At 39.2% G+C, this 25,101-nt stretch overlaps 1 protein-coding gene across 8 annotated transcripts in view; it reads left to right on the forward strand.

Moving 5' to 3' along the window:
- The window catches only part of MAP3K20 (mitogen-activated protein kinase kinase kinase 20), a 92,966-nt gene that overhangs the window by 23,532 nt on the left and 44,333 nt on the right, over nt 1-25,101 (forward strand). For all 8 annotated transcript variants that reach the window (XM_062578236.1, XM_062578243.1, XM_062578240.1 and 5 more), the window contains exons 3-8: nt 8,298-8,385; nt 11,198-11,299; nt 12,056-12,121; nt 15,345-15,373; nt 15,490-15,627; nt 21,660-21,746. In XM_062578236.1, the coding sequence (XP_062434220.1) occupies nt 8,298-8,385; nt 11,198-11,299; nt 12,056-12,121; nt 15,345-15,373; nt 15,490-15,627; nt 21,660-21,746 (510 nt within the window). The remainder of the gene's footprint in view (nt 1-8,297; nt 8,386-11,197; nt 11,300-12,055; nt 12,122-15,344; nt 15,374-15,489; nt 15,628-21,659; nt 21,747-25,101) is intronic.

Below are 25,101 nucleotides of genomic sequence, written 5' to 3' on the forward strand. Positions count from 1 at the left end.
TTAAGGGGGTATTGGTTTTGCCCATCACTGTCATACCAACATGTCTTTCCAACAAGGCTTACGTGAGATTATAGTGACTTCGATCTCAGAAATAATTTCCCTAGATATTTTTCCATTTGTGGCGTCTGAAAAGAATCAGTTATTGAATATTAGCCATGACATATGTGATTCTGTTTGTTTGTTTGTTTGTTGGCTGAGGAATGGGAGTAGATAGAGTGAACAGGGAATCAAAAAGCTTAATATTTCATTATTCCCTAGTTTTTCAGAGATGTCGTAGTTTTTTGTTGTTGTTTTCTGTCTTCAAAGTGGGTTTGTTTTCTGAATGCTTGAGAGTAAATCGGAAAATTTCCCTACACTGAGGAAAAGTAATAATGATTACTGAAAATAAACTGCTCTGTGGGAGTTCAGGTATTTGAAACCTGATGTTTAGTCTACTAATCTACTGTTCCTATTCAATTACTCATATTGCTTTGCAGCTGGAGACAGCTTTTTACTGTAAATCTGCCTGAATGAAATATTTGTTCATTGGACATTGCTCGTTTCTAAACTCTTACACTTTTTTTAATAAAAGTGTAATATAATCCAAATTACTCTTCTCATTCTTGGCAGATCTTGCTTTATCAGGTAGCTTAATATTAAATGTTGATACAACTTCAAGCTGTATGCTGCAAAGCGCAATGCTCCCGTGGGATATGTTTGGACATCATAGATTTCTAGTTGAAATCTGTGTGAAAATCAGTTATTTGTCTACCTTCTCTGTGCCCTGTTCTAGCAAATGGCAGTGTATTCGTAGCTCAAAACGTAGTTTGCAAACTTTTAAAACCTTTTGTAATGCAGAAAGTAACCTTGCATAGTTTTATCATAAATGTTGCAGCTTCTGTTAACAGCTGCTTCCCGCATTGCTGGGAAGTTTCCCACCCTGCTAAGAGGAAGACCGGGGCCGTGATCCTGCAGTGGTTGCAGGTGGTTCCTTGGTTTTCCCGAGCGAGCCCCGAGCCATTGCTGTACTTGGCTAAATGTGTCAGTCCCCAGATCGTTCCAGTTAGCTCTCAGCTCCCTCTTTCTGGGTGAGGCAGAGGCTCTGCTGCCCCATCACAAGGGAAAGTCTCCCTGTGATTTTTTGAGAGACCAGCCTGCTTTCTGTGAATTGAGCAAGCCTTTGCATCACAGTATTTTGACAGGGATGTTCAGAATTCAGTAGACACTACTTCTAAATCAATAGCCTTCAAATTATCCTTAGAACTGCAAAGGTTATACACAAAGGTTGACATAAAAATAGGACATTTTTAGGAGCTTATAAAACTTGTTTTTCTTTCTAAATGGTCAATATCCAATATATTTTACTACTAACATGTCCTACTGTGTACCTTGCCTCCAAAAAATGCTTATATACTTTTGCTGCTGCATGGTACAAAGGAAATATTATTTTAAAGTAAGTTATATAAAATTGCATGAACCTTTAACAGCACATAATAAATCTATGTCCTTATTCCTCCAGCACAGTACACTGTGCCAGTTTAAGAGTATTGAGATATCTTGGTAATGTGCTCCCCCCGCCTCCCAGTGTTACCACTAAAAAATTAAGGCGTTTTAATTAAGCATGTATTTCTAACACTGTATTTCCAAAAACGAGAATAAAAATTGTGTGGTGATATAAAATAGTGCATTTAAAATGACTGTTGGATGATTATACAGCAGTGGGAATTTATTAGATTCCTTTATATTTACACTTTAAATCTCTGGGACTTGTAACAGTGTAGGACATAATTTTGGATGCAAATTTGATGCTTTGAAACACTTGCTCAATCAAAATGCTTTTAAATATGTGTTTTGTGTGTCACTGTAGATGTACTTATGAAAATTTAATTCCATTTTTTTTTTTTACAAAAGTCCTGGTGGTATCAATTGAGAATGTAATTTAACTCTCATTTTCTGCGTGGTTTATGAAACAGTATCCTGATAACACTAAATGTATGACTGTCTTTTAAGACAGAAAATGCTGACATGGTTTTAACTTCTTAATGGACTATAGAAAATAGCCTTTAATTGGGACAAGTGATCCTTTAGATGAATGTTAAAGAATCCTGAATTCACACAACTTTAGGTAATATGTAACCATAATTTTAAGAAACAAGATTCCCTTTTGAAATAGATCATAATACATTTGTGCTGGGCGAGTGCCCACAGCACTCATCAAAGCACCTAATAACACTGCTTACTTGCAGTTGAAAGATCTCACTGAGGATTCTTAGAGCTGCAAAATCGTTTGACTTTGCTATACTTATGTGGTTTTCCTCTTGCTTTGTTAATAGCAAAGAAAATCTAGTAAGTTTAACAAACATGCCCTTAACTGGATGATCAGTGTATTTTGCTTATTAATAGCCTGCTTTCTGGGAACCTCCAAGCACAAAACCTCTTGATTTTTACACACGAAGCTTTATGTGAGAACAGGCAAAACTGTAAGCAAGTTCCTAATTTTTTATTTTGTATCTACTTGATTTTCTTTTTAATGTGCAAAACTATAGAGATTGCATAACATTCCCACTGTGTAATTCTTTTTAGGAGTTTTATATTATTTTTTTTTTAAATCCCTCTATTTATGGCATATTGAGAGGAATATTTGTTACCAGTAATAAAATGTCTGTTGTCTAAGATTATGACATGATGATAATCCAAAAAGAACTAAATTAGGTTTTAGAGTAAACTGTTTTTATATCCTGCTCATTAAGAATTGTATTCAGTTTAGCTTTTGAAAGAACAGGAACAACAAAGTAGTAAAAATAATTATCTACTGTGGGTAAATTCTGTCTTTTCTCAAAACCTTAACATGATGTAAAAAGAGTCGCCATGCAATTACGTAATATTTATGTTAAAGCATGTAAAACATATGTAAATATTTTGTGGAAAAGTAAATATTCTTCTTGACTTAATGATTTGTCAAAGTGTTACATTAAAGAAGTGATAACCCTGTAAGATGCATGTTTTCTCAGTGTTTTTATAGCTGATTTGTAGCTTTAGATAGTGTTTGTCTCAAGACTATATCTGCAAAAATAATGTTTTTGGTTAATTTACATAGAGGAAACCAGTCTTATATAGTCATTCTGTGTCTTCTCATTCCAGTAACTTTTGAGCGTATTTGATCTGTTGATATTGGCTGTGTTTGGCAAAGGACTTGAACAATACTAAATTCTCATCTTGTTCTTAAAAGTAAGAGCCTTCACAGGGGAGAGGTATCCTCACAAGAGGCAAACTATGTTAGTAGATCACTCCTTAGTAGACCTCGGTGAATTCATAGAAAAACATTGCTGAGATGGGAAAAATCGTTGGAAAGTTGTAATTCTAATGGGCACAGAATGACTTGTATTTTTGAGGAGCACTCTATAAATAAAGCTTCAGGATTAACATGTGTTAGCATTGTATGTTTTTTTTTTTTTTTTTTTTTAATATATGTGGCTGTCAGTAGCGTGATTTTAATAAAACATCAGCAGGTGTCTTCCAGCTACTGTTTATTAGACTATAAAACCCCATAGAGTAGCTTAGTCACAACACTTCCAAGATCATGACAATGATCAAAGTCTTAAAAATGCTACAAGACTTAAGAAAAAATACCTTTTCAAAGCTGTGTGAAGTGCATCTAAGTTATTTTGAAGATCTTTTTAATAAGCAGGCAAACATTTCTTTGGAAAAGTAAATAACCAAACCCTATTGCACAATGTTTAATAAATATTAGAGGGCACTTAGGGATATTCTATTAATTAGATTTCTTGAGTAGTTAAACATTTCTAACACTGTAATTTTGCAGAGAGCAAAGGTGCCTCTTGCTGTGCAATTAACTGATTTATTAACAGTAGAGTTGGTTGGCTGCTGGCTGACCTGATGGTCTCACAAAGGATTGCATTTATTTCCTATGTTAATGTTCAGATAGCATGTTCAAACCAAGGTGAAAGGAAGGTATTTTATGTGTTCTCCAGCCAGCCACTCCAAAGCTACTTAGAGGAACCAGTGATTAAGTTACTCTGGACCCAGTTTGTCTAGGCCCAAGTGAAAAAGCTTTTTTGAGATTGAGAAACTTGTGAGAGATGTTTTTTTTCATATCCAGCTGTGCTGGTGAAATAGGTTGAAAGCCCAAACTCTTGATCACTTCTCATGATTAGAAGAGTGTGTACGAACTTTATAACCTATTTTTGGTCAAAGAGAACCAGAGTAACTCAAATAGACTGAATAGTTTGGTCTTTGCTAACTTTAACTGAATTGGAGTAGGGAGCTCTAAGAAGAGCAGCTGCAGCTGCTATGAGGAGCCGGCAACAACACAGCTGTATGCAAAGTGCCTCTGACCATGTCCTTACAGCATCTGTGGCTGCAATTAAAGATCTGACAATCAGGCCTTTCCTGCATTCCTGAGTAACGCCAAGTCAGCATCAGATGGCCATTGCCTACATCTGCAGCCAGCACTGACCTTGAAGATTTTGTCAGAGCTGGACTGTTTGCTGCTCTTGCTGTACCAGCACTTGTGTCAGCAGAACAACCAGGTATGGATGCTGTGTGTATTGGTGGGAGTTTTGTGTGTTGACATTGGTACAACATCTCCCTGCACAGGAGGCTACCCCAGGGTGAGCTGCTTTCTGTTGGCAAGGTTGTGTCCATTGCCCGTGTTTTGCTGGCAGGGCAGTTCTTTCACATCTAGAGGCAATGTAGCTGAATTGGTGGATCCATAGTGCAGACTAGGCCTACACAGAATAAAAGCAAGCTTCAATTTGTATCATTTGAGTGAAGTGAAGTTTGTGCTCCATGTAACTGGAATGCTGTCTGGATAGTTCACTTTGTCCCCTAATTTGCTGCTGGCCACATTCAAAATCCACGTTCATTGTTTCTGGCCAGCAATTACTGAATACAGACAGGGCCTAGAGGAGTATCCTAATTTTAGCAGATACCTTGTGAAAGATCTAGAGGAAGCTGTAGTGTAATGTCAGTCAGAAGTGATGCTTATTGATGTTTTCACATATGTCAATAAGCAGAGATTAAGCAGGCATAAAAAGTAAATTATCCATTTAGTGGTTAGACCATTGTTCCTAGGGCACAATAACAGTGTATACTGAGGGATTGCCTGAGTTCCTACTTCTTATGCTGCAGTTGTCTAATGAATAACTAGGAGTGCCTGATTTGCAGTATTGCCACAAGAACCAGTAAGTGGGAATTTAATTAAAACATGTTTTAATGTACTTGCTCTGACCTCTAGTTTCTGGATAGTGGTTGAATTTTATGAACAATGAACTAGTTTTGTTTAGTCTTCTGAATCCTTTTGTGTTCAAGAAGTGGCATCTAGTCTGTAATTCCTTTTGGTAGCACACAAGAGAAGGACACAATTTCACCTGCGCTTGTGCAAATTCAAAGGTGAATGATTTTAGCATGTTTTGATGATCAGTACCACACTGTGACTAAGCTTATTAGGGGACTGAGCACAATATTAAACTCCATTGTAGTCAACTTGTGTGTCTCTCTGTGTCTCTGTTGCATCTAAGATATTTGTATTTACATTCTTGGGCTGTGCCTCTTCAGTTGAGGTGCTTCCAGTTCCATTTTTGTCCAACATAGAAAAAAAAACCCAGCCTTTCACACAAAGTAAGTAATATAGTGAAGATATGGAAGACTTGTTGCTTGCCATCATCATGGCTTTGGGAAGAAAATCAATGCTCAGTTAAGCTTTACCTGAGAAGTGAATGTGTTATTCCTAAGCCACTCAGTCCTAGGTCTTTAATAGCCTGCAGGCAGATGCATGGCAGGGTTTTCTTCCAAGCGTTCAGGCATCTGGGATTTAGGTATGAGTTTGAGGCTTACAGGTGATTCTAAATATCCTTGTAAGTGTCTAGGAAACACTTGATATTCTGGTCTTTACTCACCACTTTGTAACTTGCTATCCAAAAGTTAGTCTTTCACTGAAATAGGGCACCTTCTTGTTTAAAACATACAAAAATTAGAAAGGTGCAGATAACTGGCATCTGGTTCTCACTGGAAGAAATGAGTGTCTTTAAATTGCCGAATACAGTTCACAGCTGGTCTACAGCAACTGAAAAGTGCAAAGCGTGAAAGAAAGTCGAGTCGCTGGTTTGGAAAACAGCAGAGTGATTAAAGCGGTTTAGAAAGGATATCTTTTAGAAGGAATAGTCCTTAGAATTTCCCTTTCAGTTTTAATTTGAGCAATTTGTAGGTGCCTTTCCTATTTTTAGACGAAAGCTTGCTTTGGCGTCTGTTAAATATCAGGTTAGAATATGAACATCAATATTTAGAAGGAAACATTAGCTGCAGTCAGCATCTCTTCAGACTCCTGGAATGTGATCTTAGTGTGTCATATACTGTGAATAATATTAGAAAATAATTATTTTTGGTTCCCCAGATAATAAAAGCACTGTGTGGCAGGATGCCTGCTGCAGCATATGACTAGTCATGTTGGCCTGATGGTCTTGTTTTGCTTCTTGTCCATTTCCTGGTGGTATTGGATGGATCGTCAGGCCTCAGTTTTGCAGCTGGTGTTGCAGCTGCACGGCCACCGCTGTCATACGGCCACCCCAGTGGGGCTCTCCGTGGACCCAGTGGCCGTCCCGTGTGAGGTTAAATGCAGTCTGAGCATTTCTGCGGTGAAACAGAGTTGTGTTCACGTGACAGTTTTAATCATTCTCTAAATGGATGCATTTAACTCCTGACTTGTGTAGCCAGGAGCTACATACATAGTGCCGCAGGAGAGTTAAATGTGAGACCAGTCAATTTAATTCTAATGACTAGTTTAGGTAAATACACTGCCAACACCAGCAGGTAGAGTGCCTTGTGTTTGGAAGATATGGATTTTTAAGTACTATACAAGAAGATAGTTTATTCTGTTCATCTTGACTAGAGTGTAGAACAAAATTAAACTGTTTAGGTAGTGTTTGTCTACTGATGGTTGTGGCCCAGTATTCCTGTCTCATTTCTAGACAGCCAGGGAGTATTAAGTCTCCTGGTTATCAAGGAGTAATACTGGTAGTAATTAGAGGACATTCCCCTATTTAGTATTCCCTAGAGAGAATAAAAAAATATTACAAATTTTTGAACTATAGAGGTTTTGGGTTTGTTAGCTCATGGAGGTGGCACATGTGTCATGGTACCAACTTTAAAATACAGGCAAAAGTTAATGCTGTTTTCTGTGGCTGTGCTTTTATTACAGTAGCATTAGCTGATATAACATGGTTTACTGCATCAGAGCTGTTACGGTCTTCCCGAATACACTTTTGATAAGCTGAGAGAAATTAATAGTGATTTTGCTCCTGTTAGATGCTTATGACTGGTGTAGAGTTAACATAATCTTGTATTAAGCCTTAGTCTTCAGGTAACAGGTTGCTATAAAGAAAAATATATAATGGTATATATTTGTATTTGCATAACATGAACATATGTTTTTCGTCCTTATTTCTGTAAGACATGTTTCAGAAATCTCTTGATTATTTATCTTAATACACTATACAGGGGTGAAACTATTCAGAGACTTCAAAAGAATATCTATCCTTTTTTTTCCCTCAAAAAAACAGGATGACTGTATATCTGAATTTCTGTGGCTACATTCTTTTCCTCTCTCAATCTCTTTCTCTCTCTCTCTCTCTCTCTCTCTCTCAAGGCTAGAACCATTGTCCAAGTGGAATCTGAAGGTTTTATATGTTTGTCCAGAGTTTCTGAGCATCTGCAGCCTGCTCTGAGAAGCAGTTTCAACTGCACTGCTGGCTATTTGGCAATCTCAAGCATGCTTGCTGTGCATATTCAGTTAGACTCTACAGTGTGTGCCTAGAAAACTCCCCACTTCCAGTAAACAACAAATCCTCTGCATGTGTACAGTACAGTTGAGCTGTGTGTGCACAGTATGCTCTAGCAGCCTGAAGCACTGGACTCTCTGAACCCCGTAATACTCTGCACAAACACATACTCTTCTCTGGGAAATTCTCGAGAGAACTACAGCAACTCTGCCAAAAATCCCAGGTCTTCTTTTGAACAAAATTTTCCAAGGCCTTTAGTTTTTTTTCAAAGACATAAGCTCACATATCTATGCCTTGATCATGAAAGAATAGTTTAATTTCTTTTTTCAAACACGCTAAGTATTCATCATCTGCAAAACTCTCTCATGAGACTTCCAAATGCCAAGCATCTGTGTGCTTGCTTTTCTAGATGTATATGTACATATACACACATACATATGTCTGCTTGGGTCTAAACTACACTGGTATAGTAAGTGTTCCATTCTTTACTGTCTAACTTTTTTTTAATTTGTTTTTGAACAGGCAGAAATACTCAGTGTGCTCAGTCACAAAAACATCATTCAGTTCTATGGAGCTGTCATTGAACCTCCAAATTATGGCATTGTTACAGGTAAGGATTCTTATCTGACCCTCCTTTTGATTCTGTAAAAACTCTGATGCTATGAAGTATTGGCTTCACCCAATTTCAGTGTTTTACTAATTGCTGTGGTTGCTTTTGAATGTTACAGTCCTCAGCACCACCTACCTCAATGTGAATGGGAATGTTGGAAGTGGGATTCATACTGGTAACATAGTTTGTGTCTATACAGAGGCAACTGCAGCCTGTGGCATTCCTAAAGCACAAATTCAGCATTCCTTTAAATAGAATCCTTCGCTTAAGATGTTTTGTAAATTGTTTTATTGTTTTTCTATTTTAATTGATATATGACAGAGAAGTCAAGATTTTCAAGATATGAAGTTCTGCCAAGTTTTATGAAAATAAAAGGTTGAGGGTTTGCTTGAAGCAAAGTTACCCCATGAGTTCTGCATGTCTTGGAAATCTGAGAATCCACATTATGAACTTCCCAACTGTAGGAAGCATTGCTGCACTGGCCAGACTTCTGTATTAGTATCATCCCTATCAGCATACAGTGTCTCCAGGAGCTTCTGCTGAAGGGGAACCTTCCTGGATCATGTGCTGGAAAAAGCACAGCTTCTGATCAGCTATGGAAATCCCTCAGACAGTGGACAGAACCTGCGGAATATTCAATTATTTTTTCCTGTCTTCTAGACCTCAGATAATCAAAGTAGATGGCAGTGTAGAGGGGCATGAGCACATCTGAGGTACTGATCTGTCCAGAGCAACTGGAGCTCGATTTACAGGAATGAGAATATCAGCATAACAGTGGTCATAGTGTTGAAGCCACTTCATAGATTCCGGAGGTGCATGAAGGGTGACCTCAGTCTAGACACTAGGAGGCTACACTGGTGGTAGCATGCCAGACAGGAACTTGAATATCTTCTTGAGGCAATGAAAATAACAGAAAATTAATAAATCAAGTGATATAATTATATTCTAATAAATTGAAACGTAAGGGTAATAAATGTAAACCAGAAACCAGATTACCAAAGCAAATATGTAATCAACAGCTGAGAATGATGTCTGGATCAGAAAGTCCTTGGTTTGAGCTCACAGAAGGTATATTCAGAGATCATTTGACCTATTTGCCAGTCACAGGACAGAAAGGAGCCAAAGTAGTTCATTATGTCATTGGGAACAGGGATGTCTTTAGCCATCTGTGGGAATAGTCTCTTCTATGTAGTCCAACCCTTTAGTTACTTAGGGAACTCTAACTCCATCCTACTCAAAAAAAAAAAAATTAACTCGCATTGGATTTTCCTGTATTTTCTAGGGAGACAGAAGGCTCTTGGATTGGAATGGTACTAGGGCTGTATTTCCACAGACCGTTTTCAAATGCAAGAAGTGTTAATTACACTTGAAATATTTCGAGGGAGATTTTCAGTCCATTTTCATCTGGATAGTCTTTGGTGCTGCAAACTTAATTTAATCATAAATCCATTTCTTGTGAGGGAAAGGCCAAAACAAGAAGAAATCCTGAGAACCTAATGATCTCTTCAGAATGATGAGGATAAGGGCATTCAGTCAAGCATTGGGACATACCAAATATTGGCTGTACATAACATCTTATTTGTAGGCTTCTCAGAGAATTCTCTGAGAGGGTCCTATAGGAATGAGCAAAGCTGCATCTGCAGTCAGGACATGGTTTTCTTACTGGGGTATATATTAGTGCAGAACTGCTCAGCCATCCCTTGAACTACTAACATGAATCATGTCATTCTGGATGTCACTGACAGTCTCTGTCAACAACAGTGTTGATGTCTAGCTTTTGAATCTGCTTTTTGATCACAACTGCCTCCTCTCAAAAGAGTCTTGGAGCTTGTGTGTCCCATCTGCATGGAAGCAATGGGGTATATTCCACAGTTATAGGCTGAGTCCAAGAGTTCACAACTTTTATTTTAGTGTGAATTGCTCTTTCCATTTGTGACAGAAAATTACTATCCTGTTATGATTTCCAAGTCCATAACGTCCTAGTAAAAACCTAGCACAATAGATTTATAGGAAAAATAGTAGAGGCTTGAGCTTTGTTGATGGGGGTTTGTTTGCCTCCATTCACTCAGGGTGGAGAAAGGGTCAGGGACCTGAGTTATCACTGACTCTGGTGGATCAAATTATGCATTGTAAAAGCATGTGAAATGTGCAGCCAACCTATTCCTGAGGAATCCATTTATAAGATGCATAATGACATCATGGGTAAAAAAAGGCTTATGTTTTAATTAAGGAAGCGTGCAGGTCAGCAGCTCAGTCCTCTTTCCATGATATTAGAAACTACATTTCGGTCTTCTACAGAGGCCGCTTTCAGCAAGAGGATCTCATGATAATGATCCAAAACTTCTAGGCTCTAGGCTGCAGAGTCAATCTTGTACCACAGTTTCCTTCCCCACACAGTAATCTCCTAAAGGCTTGTTGACAAAGAACAATATTTACTTTTTATGCATCTACTGCTTACTGGTCATTTAGACTATGATGTATGATCCCTTGATTATTTTTGTTATTAACAATAATATATATGCTTAATATAGTTACTGCATTGCCTGAGCTTACTTTATGCCAGCTCTTTATGCTATCTTTTAAATTTGAAGTCTGTTGTTGTATATGATTTTATTTAATTCTTTCCTTAATGATAGATTATGTCTGTGTTGGGACAATCAGAACAAACTACTAATACTAATACAGTATTTGTTACTGAACCCAAATTTCAAGCTTGAGTTAGATGTTTTTTTTCTGGCATTGGCAGAATTTTCATTAGCTCTTCCAATTTAGGTGTGGTTTTTTAAAATGACGTGGATTTTTTTTTTTATAGAATATGCTTCTGCTGGCTCACTGTTTGATTACATTAATAGTAACAAAAGTGAAGAGATGGATATGGATCATATCATGACGTGGGCAACAGATATAGCTAAAGGTAAGCAAGGAAAATGGCTCATTACCATCTTACAAAATCTGCAAAGCATACAACTGGAGACTTTTTCCCTATGAAGTCAGGAAAACTTTCCTGTACTTCCCTTATTCAGCTTGTCTGAAGAAAACATTCTTTGTGATTTTTATGTTCCTTGGTTATTGTCTTTCTGAATCTGTTTCCATATCCAAAATAATTTCTGGAGTAAAAATGGCTTCTATGAGGCAGTGTTACTTCTCATTTGCTCCCAAGTCCCAAGAGAATAATTTTTTTGCTGTAGAATATATGTTAGGTAAAGTGCATAATTGTCCTTATATTTCATTTGAATTGAGACATTTAAGGAAACAAAGAGCTTGTTCTCAGTACACATAGTGACATTTTTCATATAATAACATAGAACAAACTATTTTGTCCTCTGTATTCTCTGTGACTACACAAGAATTAATGTAAATTAGTGATTGAACAGTAAATTCACATCTCAGCTTCCCTGTGTAGACAAACACCTTAGAGAATATAACTAGATATGACTTTAAAAAACATTAATATGCCCATATAGAAGCTCTGAGAAATACATGAGCTTTGCTTAGTCCTTTTTACTCAAAATAGATTATAGGAGCCTTTCCTTCTGCAGCCTATCTGTGTGACATATGCATATACCAACCTGCAATAAGGACAAGTAATGGGATCTGGAAAACATGATTGCTGGTAAGTATCTGGCCATGCTCAGCCTGCCTAACTTGACTGTACCCTTGTTTTGTGTAGGAATGCACTACTTACATATGGAAGCTCCAGTTAAAGTAATCCACAGAGACCTGAAGTCCAGGAATGGTAAAGTACCAGAACACTGAAATGCTCAGCATTTGCTGTCATTTGTTAATGTAACACTTAAATCTACCTGAATTTTATGAACATGTAGAACTCCTTGGCTGTTACCAAGCTAGATAACGTGTTGTTGAGGTGTTCCCTCCTGTGACTGCTCTATCTGTCCTACCCTTTGCAGATGGCAGGGTATGTGATATATCCAGGCTATTCCTTGCTCTCCGGCCCAATTTTGACTGTCTTTGCTTGTAAAATGAATGCCCTGATCATTCAGGACTTCCACCGGAGAACCATATAACTCAGCCAAGTTTTTTAATGGCCTTAATGATGTGAGCCTGGCTAGCTGCGGTGCAGGAGTTGGGTGTCCAATAGACCACAGCAGATATCTGCAGTCATCAGGACATGTCCGTGCCACTGGCTTTCCCGTAGGGGTCCGGTATAATCAGTGTGCCCCACCTCCCCAGGCTTCTGCTCTCTGTTGATATAATGCTTGTGGGTGCACAGCTGCTGTGGGGCTAAGTGGGTAGAGCGGGGGCAGCGCTCCCTGGCATGGTTCTGAGCTGCTGGCAGCTGCCCCTCAGTGCCTGCTGCCCGCGGGGCAGTGGGGGTTGCCACCCCACCCTGCACCCTCGAGGCTGCTCGCCGCACTCCCCCACCACTGCTCGAGCAGCTCTGTGCTGGATTCACTCTCCACCTCCCACCATGGCATGCCGGCTCGCGGCAGGTCTCAGAGCACAGCCACGACTCACTCGCTTTTTTGTGTTTGCCCTCCTGTTTCCCAACTTCCCTTCTGTGCTAACAGAGGACACCTCTGCTAACTGAGGTAGCAGCGCTTCCCCCACTGTACCTGCCCCCGCTGATCACCACTAGCACCATTGCTTTAAGGTTGGGGGACAGTTTGCAGCATCTTAATCTGAGTGGATTCACTCACAGTGATCTGATCCGGTCTGGTAAAGTCAGGAGAATAAATTCCGGACAACATTGCCAGTTGCCGCAACTGGTTTATCCCTGCTGCGATAGTAGTCCACCTGGTTAGCTGGTCATCGACGTCTGCGGCAGTCACCAGGTTACCTGTGCTGCACCCAGCACCCGCTCCCCTAGGGAGAGGGAAACCTTTGGGCTTTGCAGCTGCGGGCTGCATAGGGTATTATGGAACCTGGGATCCTGGGGCAGAGCCCCCATCCTACCAAGCTCCTCTCTGGTAAAATAAACTGCTTCTGCCCCATCATCTCACTGCCTTAACAGCCACTCCAATAATCCCTCGTGGGGCTGCTGCCTGAAACAGCCCTGCTTATCCTGCAGCTCTGATGCTTTAAAATCACGAGTAGTTGTCATCCCTTGCAAACTGGCTGCATTGGGTCCAGAAGGGCACTGCTCTGACACTGGCCAGGCAGCTGCCTCCTCCTCATACCCTGTGTCTGACTCCAAGCTGGGAGGCTTATGGGAGTCCCAGACATTTCCATCCCTGGTTTCTGGATCCCAATCCGCTTTTCACACCAGTGCCTGCACAGCCAGGGGACAGACCTCACGCTGCCCCCCCTCGCCGTCGCTGCCGGCAGTTTGCAATGTGGGCGGCCAACACAGCACACTGGTGCTCCAGCTTCTTGGCTCGTTCGCTGTTGCAGTCACAGCCTCGTGGGTCATTTGTCAAGCCTCCCTACTGGCTTTGAGATTAATTTCCAACTGCCTAATTTGCTGGCGCTGTGTCAACAGCACTTTATCCAGGGTGTGGAGCTCAGTCAGGAAGATCCACCCCAGATGCCCTGCTGCCTGTCGCACTGCAGCCCTGCTCCCAGCTCTGGGGAAACCCTCGGCCCAATCTCTGGCCCCAGCCATGCTGTGGGGGCAACCTACCCCACCAGCATGCAAGTTGTGGGTGCCCACCGGCTCGTAGCAGGCCACGCAGGAATACAGCTCACTCTCTCCTGCTTGTCCTTTTGCCCCCAAAGAGGCATCTCCACCCTGATATCCTGCCGGCTGTGCCAAATGTGACTGCGAGGTGGGCAACAGAGGGCTGGATACGGGTGGAGAGAGACACTAAAGGTTTGTAAGGGGTTAAACAGGATGGGTTTAATAAAGCACTTGCACTACAAGCTGCACAAGGAGCCCCAGGAGCCGTGCAGAGGGGTCACGGATGGGAGGCTGCTGGAGGCACGGATCAAATGCATGGGGACGCCCAGGCAGGACTTGACTCGTTCATTAAGGCCCTTAAAGCTACTAGAGCTATTACCTCATCTCAGCTGTGCTACCCTCGAGCAGCTACTGCCCGGGAAGTAGCTAGTCGTGGTTGACCAAACGGAGCGTGTGTGCCTGGCGCTGGCGGGGAGGTGGTCAGTGCGCAGGTTCACGCGCTGGGCCTGCTACCACATACCCTGCCAGTCGTGGTCTCCTCGACAGGTCTCCTGCAGGTGTTCTCACTGCGCCTCCTGCTTCCTCCTCCCAGTCCTAAGGTATCTAGCATCATTTAGAGCATTGTGGAGGGCTCTTTCAAGCTATGTCTTGCCGTCTGTGCTTGTATCAATCTTATCATGTCAGAGATTGCCTGGATGCTGCTCACTTTTCCTTTTTGGAAACACTGAGAGCCAAGAAAGACTAGCACAAACTAGACACAATAGACTGAATAAGGTCTATTATTTCTTATCTGAAAGTGTTGTTATCATTGTGGCCTATTTTGAGGTTCAACAGATATTCATGTTTTTGAGTAATACAAACTTAGTGTGCAGCTGCATTGGTTAGACTGTACTTGGCAGCTGAAGACCAGTTATGAAATTTGCTGAACATTGACGTTAGTGGAAACATTGACTACTAATAGTTAGATAGTTCTGCATGGGGAGATAATAGTAAAGAAAAGACTAATCTAGTTTCAGTTGTAAGTTTTCTCTTTTTTTAATTAATCTCTTGGACGTTCGTTGTTAGACCTAATTGCTACATTGGGGAAAATGGATTTAATCTACGTTTTAGTCTGAAAGTAATAGTTGTATTGCCCCCTTTGAACTGTTAAAAAAAAAAAAAAAAAAAGCAACATGTGAAAGGTTTTGAGTTTGTTCAGAGGCTTACAAGTGTTCAGCAGAAGTTCTCCAAAACTTCTCAAAGAAACCAGAATTGGAAGTATTTTAGTGCTGAATCAGAATAGGGTAATTTTTCTTGATACAGTACAAACTGTTTTGCCATGAAAATGTATTGTATTTATTTTTAATAGAGTTCCTGTAACATACTGCTTTTTGTTTTTCAGTTGTTATAGCTGCTGATGGCGTTTTAAAGGTATGAATACTCTTAATTATTTGTAGAGAGATGTTGCTACTTGACTTGATATTTTGATGCCCAATAAATGAGAGCTGGTGCTCTAATATCCATTTATTTTGGTTTGTTTTTGCCAGATCTGTGATTTTGGTGCCTCAAGGTTCCACTCCCATACAACACACATGTCATTAGTTGGTACCTTCCCATGGATGGCCCCTGAAGTTATCCAGAGTCTTCCAGTGTCTGAAACATGTGACACATATTCATATGGAGTGGTGAGTGCATGTCATTTATCCACATGTAGTAGCAGAACTCCAGGGCAGAGTTGTCCTTCTGCATAAGAACAACAAAAAAAATCATTTTTTTTCAAGACTGAAAATATTTTTATGATTTTGACATGCCTGAGAATGATGAGAAGAACAATTTCATGCATGTTTAGTAAGATCCTTTAGTAGGATCCTTGTCTGATTAGATGAGCAGCATGCCAGAGTGGGAAATGCAGCTTAGTGGAAGAATTCAGCCTGTCGGAAGGCTTGTGGAAGCTACAGAACAGTATCTTATCATGAATCTCTGCTTATATTTTAGTGAAACAGATGAAAAAGGTTTGTGTTGTGTAAGTGTTTAATAGGATGAATTTTTTTAGGATATTTCCATAAAATGCTGTCATTGAGTTTATATTAAAAAATAAGCCACTTTTTCATGCCTAATCGTTGAAAGAGCTGCCGTCATTATCTGGCAGCTGTGAGAATAGACACTGTGCTCTTGTGGAGGTGTAGAGGCCTCATATAAAAGCATAGAAAAGGCCAGCAGCGTTCTGCCATTTATTTGAAGGGGGAATAATGATTGACATTGCGCCAGAATGTCAGTTTTCAGGTACAGTAATGTGAATTATCCACAGTCAAACTCTAAGTTGTTTTTGCTCTGCAACGTGAAACGGACTAGAGATAGTTATGCTGCTCGGATTAATTGTGTGTGTTGCCCCATAGCCTTTCTGTGACAGGGAGCAGTAGCAGATACTTGAAGAAAAATGGAAAGGAAGCGGGGGCACAGTTTGCATGCATATGCTACGTACATATGCAGTTTGTTTTTGGATTCAGTGGTGGGTGACACAACGAGGAACCCTTTCAGTACCTGTCAAATATTGCCTCTTTGCCTTTTTGATGGGTGGGAAGAGGTAGATGTGAAGGAGGCACTGCAGTTTTAAGCTATCACCAACAGCCATGAATAGCTAAGCTGGTGACCCAATGGAAGATGACAAACTTTTTGTCAAAGAGTAATTTATAGTGAAAAAATTATGAGAGATGATATGGAGTGTCTTACAAAGAAAAGGTTGAAGATTTGTAAGGAAAGGAAAAAACCTGTATTGTCTTGTTCAAAATCCTTGCTTGCTTAACTGAGCTAGGTCACAAACAGTAATAGAACATAAGCTGACAAATGTAAATGTTAATGTAAACTGTTATTAGAAGCAATCATATATTATTCACTGAAGGGAAACATTCCAGTTCCAAAACAAACAAAAAAAAATCCTAGAGGAGAAATTCCAAAAATGGTCTTATAGCTCTAAGTTGCTCACAGTCTTGATATGAATTGACTATAAGTGAAGATAAGAAACTGTTTAATATATTATCTTGCCAAATGTTACCAAAGTCTGAGGAACAATATGTTCACTAAAGTTTGTTTTCCTCTTTAAAAGGTAAAGCTCCTTTGACAGTTCTGCTGTTGGAAGTAAAACTCCGCTAACCTGTAATACGTAAACCAGTATGAAAGCAGTTCAGTGTTACTAGAATATTTTAATGTGGTTACATGTGTATAGTGCTACTTCACTACATAATATTTGACCCACTTTTTTATATATAGTTTCTGAGTTAGTATACTGTACTGTGGTTATAAGTTCATGAGTTCATAAGCAGTAAGGAATGAATTGATCTTTTCATAGCTCCAATGTTATGCCTTGGAACAGCATTGCTTTCAGAGGAGACAGATACAGGGTTGTACTGAAGAGTGACAGTGGCCTGATTATGTTGGTGATGAAATTACTGCCATAATGGGATTGTGCCAGCAAGAAATTGTCCAAGTATAACTTTGAAGTTTGTAATCTCCCTCAAATAAGTGTTAGACTATCAGAATTAACTAGGAGATTGAAAACAAAAAGTCTTAGAAAGGATATTTTTGTCTCTTCAGATGATTGTCATCTATAGGAACAGATTTTGAAGAATCCCCTTTCAAAGTTTAACACTTGCCAGCAGCCTTTGTGCTGGAGAGACAGATCTGCTTTTCTTCAGTTAAAGTGCTGATAACAAAGAGCAGAATCCTTTCAAATGTAAACTAGCGAGATGCTTGGAATAGACATTCTGTTTGCAGTATCTGTGGCCTTCTCCCTATTGTCAGTTAATTTCTTTTCTACTATTTTTTTTCCTACTTGGCTTTGCTTTCTATATACCTTTCTTTGGTCCTTAAGGTATAAGGGAGCCTTTTCCCATGAGTGTCAAAGTGTTTCTGTCACCATATAGAGATCAGCTGAAGATGAGCTTGCTTCTCAGCTGAAATGAACTTCTCTCTTTGCAAACAGCCCATATATATTTAATAGCTAATGTTTATGTTAGTTTGTCCTCCTCTTCATGAATGGCTAAACAGGTCTATATATTCTTTTTGAGATTTATAGTAAATAATTTGTAATACAGCCTAAGAAATGCTGAAGTTAAGTGTTTTGCAAGACTTATTGTGAGAAAAATACAGATCTTGAACTTCCCTTCAGCCATGAGCATTTCTGTTTTCTAATCCATTTCCAAATCCAAAAGCAACAGACCCCAAGTGTTAAAAGCGATCAACCCAGATATCAGTCACGCTTTTTCTGATGTCATTGTGTTGCCCAGAAAATGATTCCTTGCTTTTCTTCCAGGTACAAAATTGTATGTGGAATTATGATGTTCAATCTAAAAAGCTGTTTTGAAGAATGTTACCCTAACAAAATTGTTTGTAGTGCGCTGCAGTGAATGTATGTATCTGTATAAATGTATTTAATCTGAGAAAGCTTATGCAGTGCAGCTGAAATATTTTAATGCTTACAAGAACAAAAAAGTAAAGCCATTAATTGGTTATTGGTAACATAGAGACTGAAGTTAAATGTAGCAGCTGTTTTGCTCCTAGCAATAGTTCATGCATTACTTTGGCTGTGAGGACATATGTTATTTATAGAGGGAATGTTGGCCAGCACCAGGGGTTATCCCTTACTCTTTCTGAAAAGAATTATGAGATCTTTAACTTCCACTTGGATCAATGTGGAGAAGACTGACCTAATTTTCAAGGCTAATAGTAAGGGTAGTACCTGTGGGAGCACTACACTCTCTGCTCATGCTGTAGTCTGCTAATTGTGGCTCCTAGGATCCATCTGTGTATGCTTTTCTACCCAAAGAAAACATTTCTTTTTTTAACTGAGTATTTTCAGAGTGTTTGGTTTTTCTCGAATTATTCGTTCGGATATTCCCCATCCTATATGGCACTTTGAATTTTTGTTGGCTTTGCACTGGATTTTTTTTTTTTCTTTGATTGTTGTTACACCATTGACAGGGTAAGAATTGAAAAGCACAGCTGAACTCACAGAGGCAAGTGCGGGAGGCTTTTTTGAAGACCCTATCACTCTCATTCTTGATTTCATGTATTGGTCATTCTTGATTTCATGTATTGGTTGATACATTGCTTCTCCTTTCTGTTTCACTGTATGCAAAGAAGAGCCTGACATCTTCAGAGGCCACAGTTTCCAAACCACTGTATTAAATAATCTTGCTTTTTTTTTTTTCCCACCACTGTGTGTAGACTGGGTATTTCTCTGTGAACGCCTGCTGTCTGTCAGCACAGGGATGTTAGGTGGTCAGGAAAGCAGGTGATCCTCACCATCAAAGGTGGGAGGGGAAGTGAACCATGTCAGTGTCTCAATTAAAATACACTAGAAACGGGAGACATTGATTTCCATATAAGGTGAGCTGGGAGCCAGTTCTGGAAGGGAACAGAATGTATCCTGCAATAAAGCAGCCAAGGGAAGGCCAGCTGCAGGTGCTTTTTCTGCTGCCAAATGACTGTGGGTATGGGAAGAGGCAAACACGAATACAGAAGATACCCTTTTGCTGCTTTTTGTAAAACTGACAATATAATCATTCACCTTAGCTGATGATTCAGAGTAGCTAATTCATAAGATGGCGTTGAAGCTTTGAAAAAAATGAAGATACAGAAATGTCACCATTGGAAGGAAAGTCTTTATCTAGGCCATTGACCTGAACGTGCAATTCACATTGTTGTAAACTTCTGCAAATAAATACAAAGGTTTCTGACCTCCCAGTTTGCTGTCTGCTACTTTTATCATACTGTTAATGAAAATCAGGCATTAAGAAAAATTTTTTTATCTTGTCATACTGCTCTTTTTCTCTCAAACAGCATGTAATCTGGAGTGCTTGGAGCTAGTACTATTGGTTTAGGAAAGCAGTGATCCATACAGGCAGTGGAAATAAATACTGAAGGTGTCATGATAAAGGAATTCAGTGCAAACTGTTCTGCACAGGCTTATGTGTATGAATGAAACTAGGCAGCCCTCACAATTCAGTCTTCTGGAAAAAAAAAAAAAGCAGAACAGTTAAGTTTTCCAGCTCCAGGCTCTTAGAGACATTTAAAATGTATTTCATTATGTTCTTAACTTGGAAAATGTATTTAGATACTATTTTATCTGATGTGCAAACTTGAGTGAGTTTTTTCTTTGTGGTTTCCTGCTACAGCCATAGAGATTAAGTGGTTCTGCAGGGCTGCTCAACTGAATGTTTTATTTGGTCCAGGAGCTTTTGTTTTAAACTGAAAGTGTTGTACATTGCTTTTTTTGTTTGAGCTACATGGGAATGCTAAATTATTTCACTGTCTCAGTTAAAATTCCTTCTTCACCAGTAAAGAGGTGGTAATTGGAATTACAAATTGATTTTATTTTTCTTCTTCTAAAGGGAATGTATTGAGGCAAACAGGAGAATTGAATACCTGTATGGGTATCTTTTCTTCTATATTCTTTATTCCCTGGAAAAGTGTTCTTAAATTTCTTTTTCCAAGATTTCCTGACCTTTGCTAATCAGTCTTTAGCTCAAGCAGTATTATTCAAATAGGTCTATTGATGGAGCACCCTGTTCACTTCATTAAAAGCCCAACCAGGCTTCAGTGCATTTTTTTTTTCTGCTTGAGCAGCATCTGCCAATATTCTTGCATTTTCCTTACAATTACCTTCATATTTGGCCAGAATCCGTTCAAAATGATGTAGCTAGAATAAGCCCTAGTACTAACCCAAACAGTGGAGATACAGAGACTTACTTAAGGATCTTAATGCATTTGGTCAAATACTAAATAAATGATATTTTTTCTGGCTTGGTATGTGAACTGAAGAATAAGTTTATATGTAGATATTTGTAACAAGATATGTATGTGGATATTTTGATAAATAGATAGAGACATACACCAGTGAAGACACAAAGTGTCTTCTGATCTTTTAATCTGATTGAATTCTAATATGTGTTTTCTATCCCTGAAAAACAAGTTGGGTTCATTGACTTGCAGCCTTTTGGTGATGCCAGACTTTTTGAACAAGATAGCTTAGATTCTCAGGTACCACGTTACCAAAATACTAAAGCATGTGAAATTGGAGGACCTCTTTCTATATCTAAAGATAGTATGTCTATAAAGAGATTGAAGAGTAAAAAATACTTTTTTTATATGCTGTATACTATTTAGTATTATTTAGTTTAGTATCACATACTTGGAGACAAACGGTTATGGTTTTGCTTACAAAATATAGTTTTTATAGGGTTTTTTTGTGGGCATATTATAGGAGCAAAATACCTTTTGGATCAGATTCTGATGCAAAATTACTGTGAAGCTCTAGTTGCTGTCATGTAGAAATATTTTAAAATGCAAAATGAAAGATGTGTCCAGTTGGGGCTGAGAAGGAGAGGAGGAGTTTATTGTCTTGCCAAGTCTCAACTGCCAAATTTGAACTCTGTAGTGCACAAAGAAAGTAGAAAGCATTTCCCATAGCTCTCACAAAATTGCAGGCATTAGACCCCACAAAACAGTTTTTCATCTGGCCTTTTCTATAGAGGAAAAAGCAGAAACATTCAAATTAATTTAGTGAGAGGATCTTACACATAAACACAGGTCCAAGTTCCTGCAAATGGAAACTGGTTGCCTCATAATTGGATACAGGATAGTGCTGTATCAAGGTTTAATAATGTATTTAAAATACAAAGTACAGAAATAAAAATTCTTTTCTTTTTTTCTGTTTCAGGTTCTCTGGGAGATGCTAACAAGGGAGGTCCCCTTTAAAGGCTTGGAAGGATTACAAGTAGCTTGGCTTGTAGTGGAAAAAAACGAGGTAAGACTACGTTTCTACATTCAGGTACATAGATCAGAAAACAGTATTGGGGTTTTGCAAAAGACTTTTTCATCTTCTTCAAATTGAAAGTAAGTTCACGCGTATGGAAAGATTAGCAGTAGGAGCTAACACAAAGGGTCAAAGTGATGTTATTCCTCATGAATGGACCCTTTACATCTAATTGTTGCAGCTTCACGTCGTGATGCTGTAGATCAAAAATTGTACAAGTACTGTACTAGTTTCTCAGTCTCAATTGTAAAACCTAGGGGTTTGTTCTTAGTGATGAAAGAAGCCATTGCGTCCAAGGTAGGGGAACAGTTTAACTCCATCTCCTGCGTTTAGGACATCTTTTTACTGGCCGGGAGTTGATATATCTGTAAGAGACCTTCAGCTACTTCAACTTAACTCTCCCAGCAGGAGTCACTATAGTACAAGAAACTGCCGCTTAGATGAAAATTTCAAAAATAAAAGAAGAAAAAATAGTTTTAAAAAAAGAGAGAAATTACAGTTTTGCCACCTACGTTCAACACTACATTGAAGATGAGCTCCTCACTGGTATTGGCAAGGCTGTGGCATAGCTGCAAGCCTCCTCATGCAGAGTCTTTCCATTTCAAAAGCACTTCAGTGGTGTAAACACCGTTTGTACAGTGTCTCCAGCCTCGCTTTTCTTCTTCTCACAAATTGAGGCTTTCAGTTAGTTGGACATGTGAGCCTACATCTGAACACATAGTCCCTTGATATCAAAGACAGTAACTACATTTAAAAAACATTTAAAGTTGTGACTGTACCACACACAGACAGGCATGGAAATCCTCCACAAAGATGAAACCTCCACTATCTAGAAACAGCAGAGGCTTGGGAAACGTTACAATGGCGAGACAGTGACTGTACAATACAGATTTCTATTATTCTACATAAACTGTTTCTCAAAATGCTTCAGAGTTAAATAGCAGAGTTAGGATTCTACCTCTTAGTTTAATATTTTCTGTTGTTTTTTTCCCTCACTTTTTTCCTTCTATTTGGGGGCTCGATTAGTTCCAGTGAGTGTTACTGTGATATACTGATCAGTTGGAAATGCTACATTAATGGAGTGAAGATTATGACTGTGGTCTTCTACAATGTTTATCAGAACAGAAGGCATAATGAGATGCTTCCTCCTGATTTAGGAGAAGCCTCCTATATCAGTTTGATGAAAGAGGAACCATAAAGCCTTCCACTAACAGTCTTTCTTTCCTGTGCATACCAATTGCATTTTTACGTAAGGGGTACAGAGTGGCATTGGGACTGCTGCAAAGTGATTTATTCATATGCTGAAAGATGTCAGAGGATACACACACATTTCTTCACAGTTTTCTAGAACAAGGAACTGTATAAAATACAGTATTAACAAAATATGGTCATGACAGCTATTTTACTAGTGGCAGAAGAAACCTAAGGGGTGACACTTTCAAAGCCAGCTGTTTAGCAGGTACCACTAGCTTGTTGCTACCAGCTTCTTTGGAAGGTTGCCAGGAAGCTTAGAGGACATTAACAGTTGTTCACACAGTTTTTATTTTTTCTGGCCATGACTTGGAGAGCATGCCCAGTGTAAGTCTTGTAAAAGCCTGCTTGCGCTGCTTTTCTTCACAATTGAGTAATTTTGTATGTCCTGCAGCAAGCATAAGGGTCAGGTTCTCTTCTCAGTTCAGTTTGTTGACATTAATGGGGTTGCATATGTCCAGTTCTACAACAGAATTGAAGCCACTGTTGAGTTGGTCCTTCAGTCTTTACACTGTAAGTTTCTTGTTAAAATCAGTGTGGGATTGGGACCAAAGGGTAATTGCTGTGGGTGAAAAATCCCCTTTTGTAGAGCTTGAGCCCAACAGCTGAAGTGGAATTTAATGATTCTATATGGGTCTTTTTTGATCCTTTGCATAATTTCACAGGGTGATTTTCATTCTGGTAGAATTTCTGTATGATTAGATAGTTTTTAATCCAGAAAAGAAAACCATGAGAGTTGAGATTATACTTGGCATGAGCTCCTAACAAATTACTACTGAGAAATGTCTTTTTTGTAGTATGACACTTTTGAACCTGCTACCAGTATATTACGTGACAAATAACATTCTGCACGAGTAAGGAACATGTAAATGCACCTTGCATTCCACCTCTTGGAATAGTGAGGGTTACAGAAGAATACTGCTGTAGTAAGACTAGCTAGTGTATTTTTAGGTTAATGGCTCAACCAAATACCAAGCATCAGTACAATTTGCTTATGCATTGTACAAATTTGTGTGTTTCTTGTACAGGAAGCTTTTCACTTTAACGTAATACATTATTTTAATACTCATACTCTCGCAGTGCCTAATTGTATCTCACATTTCCAGTTTTCATCATGTTCAAATGCTTGTGTGGCAGATTTTATTAGCTCTTGTTTTGGCTGCTGTGGCTTGTGTGGCTTGTAAGGTTTTGCAGGGCATATTAAAGTAATATAACGGTACAACTTTCTCTGCTTTGCTTCTGAAATGCCAAGAGCAGATCGAAAGGTTCTCATGGCAAGTTGGTCTGAACAGGATGTAATATCTGGTTCTCATCTGTTTATAGGACTGGGAACCCTTTTTCCACCTTGGCGCCTCTTATATTTGGACTCATTCCCACTCTCCACTGAGGAACTATTTTTTATTTACATATTTTCTTGATTTAGTATGAAACATCTGAAGTCATTTAACTGCCTTAGAAAGAGCAGAGGGATCTCCTTATATGTGTAATGTTGGGATACACAATCAGCTGGAGAGGCTGTGTATAGACATGACAGTAGATTTGCTTTTAGGCTTTCCAGTCTGGAAGGAGAGCCTTTGAAAGTGCTCTAAGACTGCCTGAGAGAATCTTCTTAATGGTTTAAAACTCTCAGCAAAGAAAGGCAAAGTAGGTTCAAACTAATTCTCTGTAGTAAGCAGTACTGGCTGTAACCAGCAACTTCTTGTCTTCAGGCATCAGGAAATAGTTACGAGTTCACTGTGCCCTGTGAGTGCTCTCTGAGGTCTGCATGTCCTCAGCAATCGGTCTGACCAGAAGCTCATGAAACCTCTTGTGCGGTGCAGAGCTTCACTTAACTCTTTTTAGCTCACTTTCTGTAATGTACATTCCAGCCATTTGCTATAACAAGAGTTAAAACGTCTGTGTGGGATCATCTGTGTGGGGGAAAGGAATCAAGACAACTTCTGCGTTACACCTGCCCTGACAAGCATCTTGGAACACTATGCAGTGCAATAGCTATCTCCACAAAATATTATGTTTTATTATTAAAATTTGTTTGCCTCATTTTTACTTCCTTATCTTCTAGCTTTCTTAAGCAACTCCAGTAGTGTATTGTTCC

Source organism: Rhea pennata, chromosome 6 (assembly GCF_028389875.1).
Source record: "Rhea pennata isolate bPtePen1 chromosome 6, bPtePen1.pri, whole genome shotgun sequence".
In the NCBI taxonomy this organism is placed as follows: domain Eukaryota; kingdom Metazoa; phylum Chordata; class Aves; order Rheiformes; family Rheidae; genus Rhea; species Rhea pennata.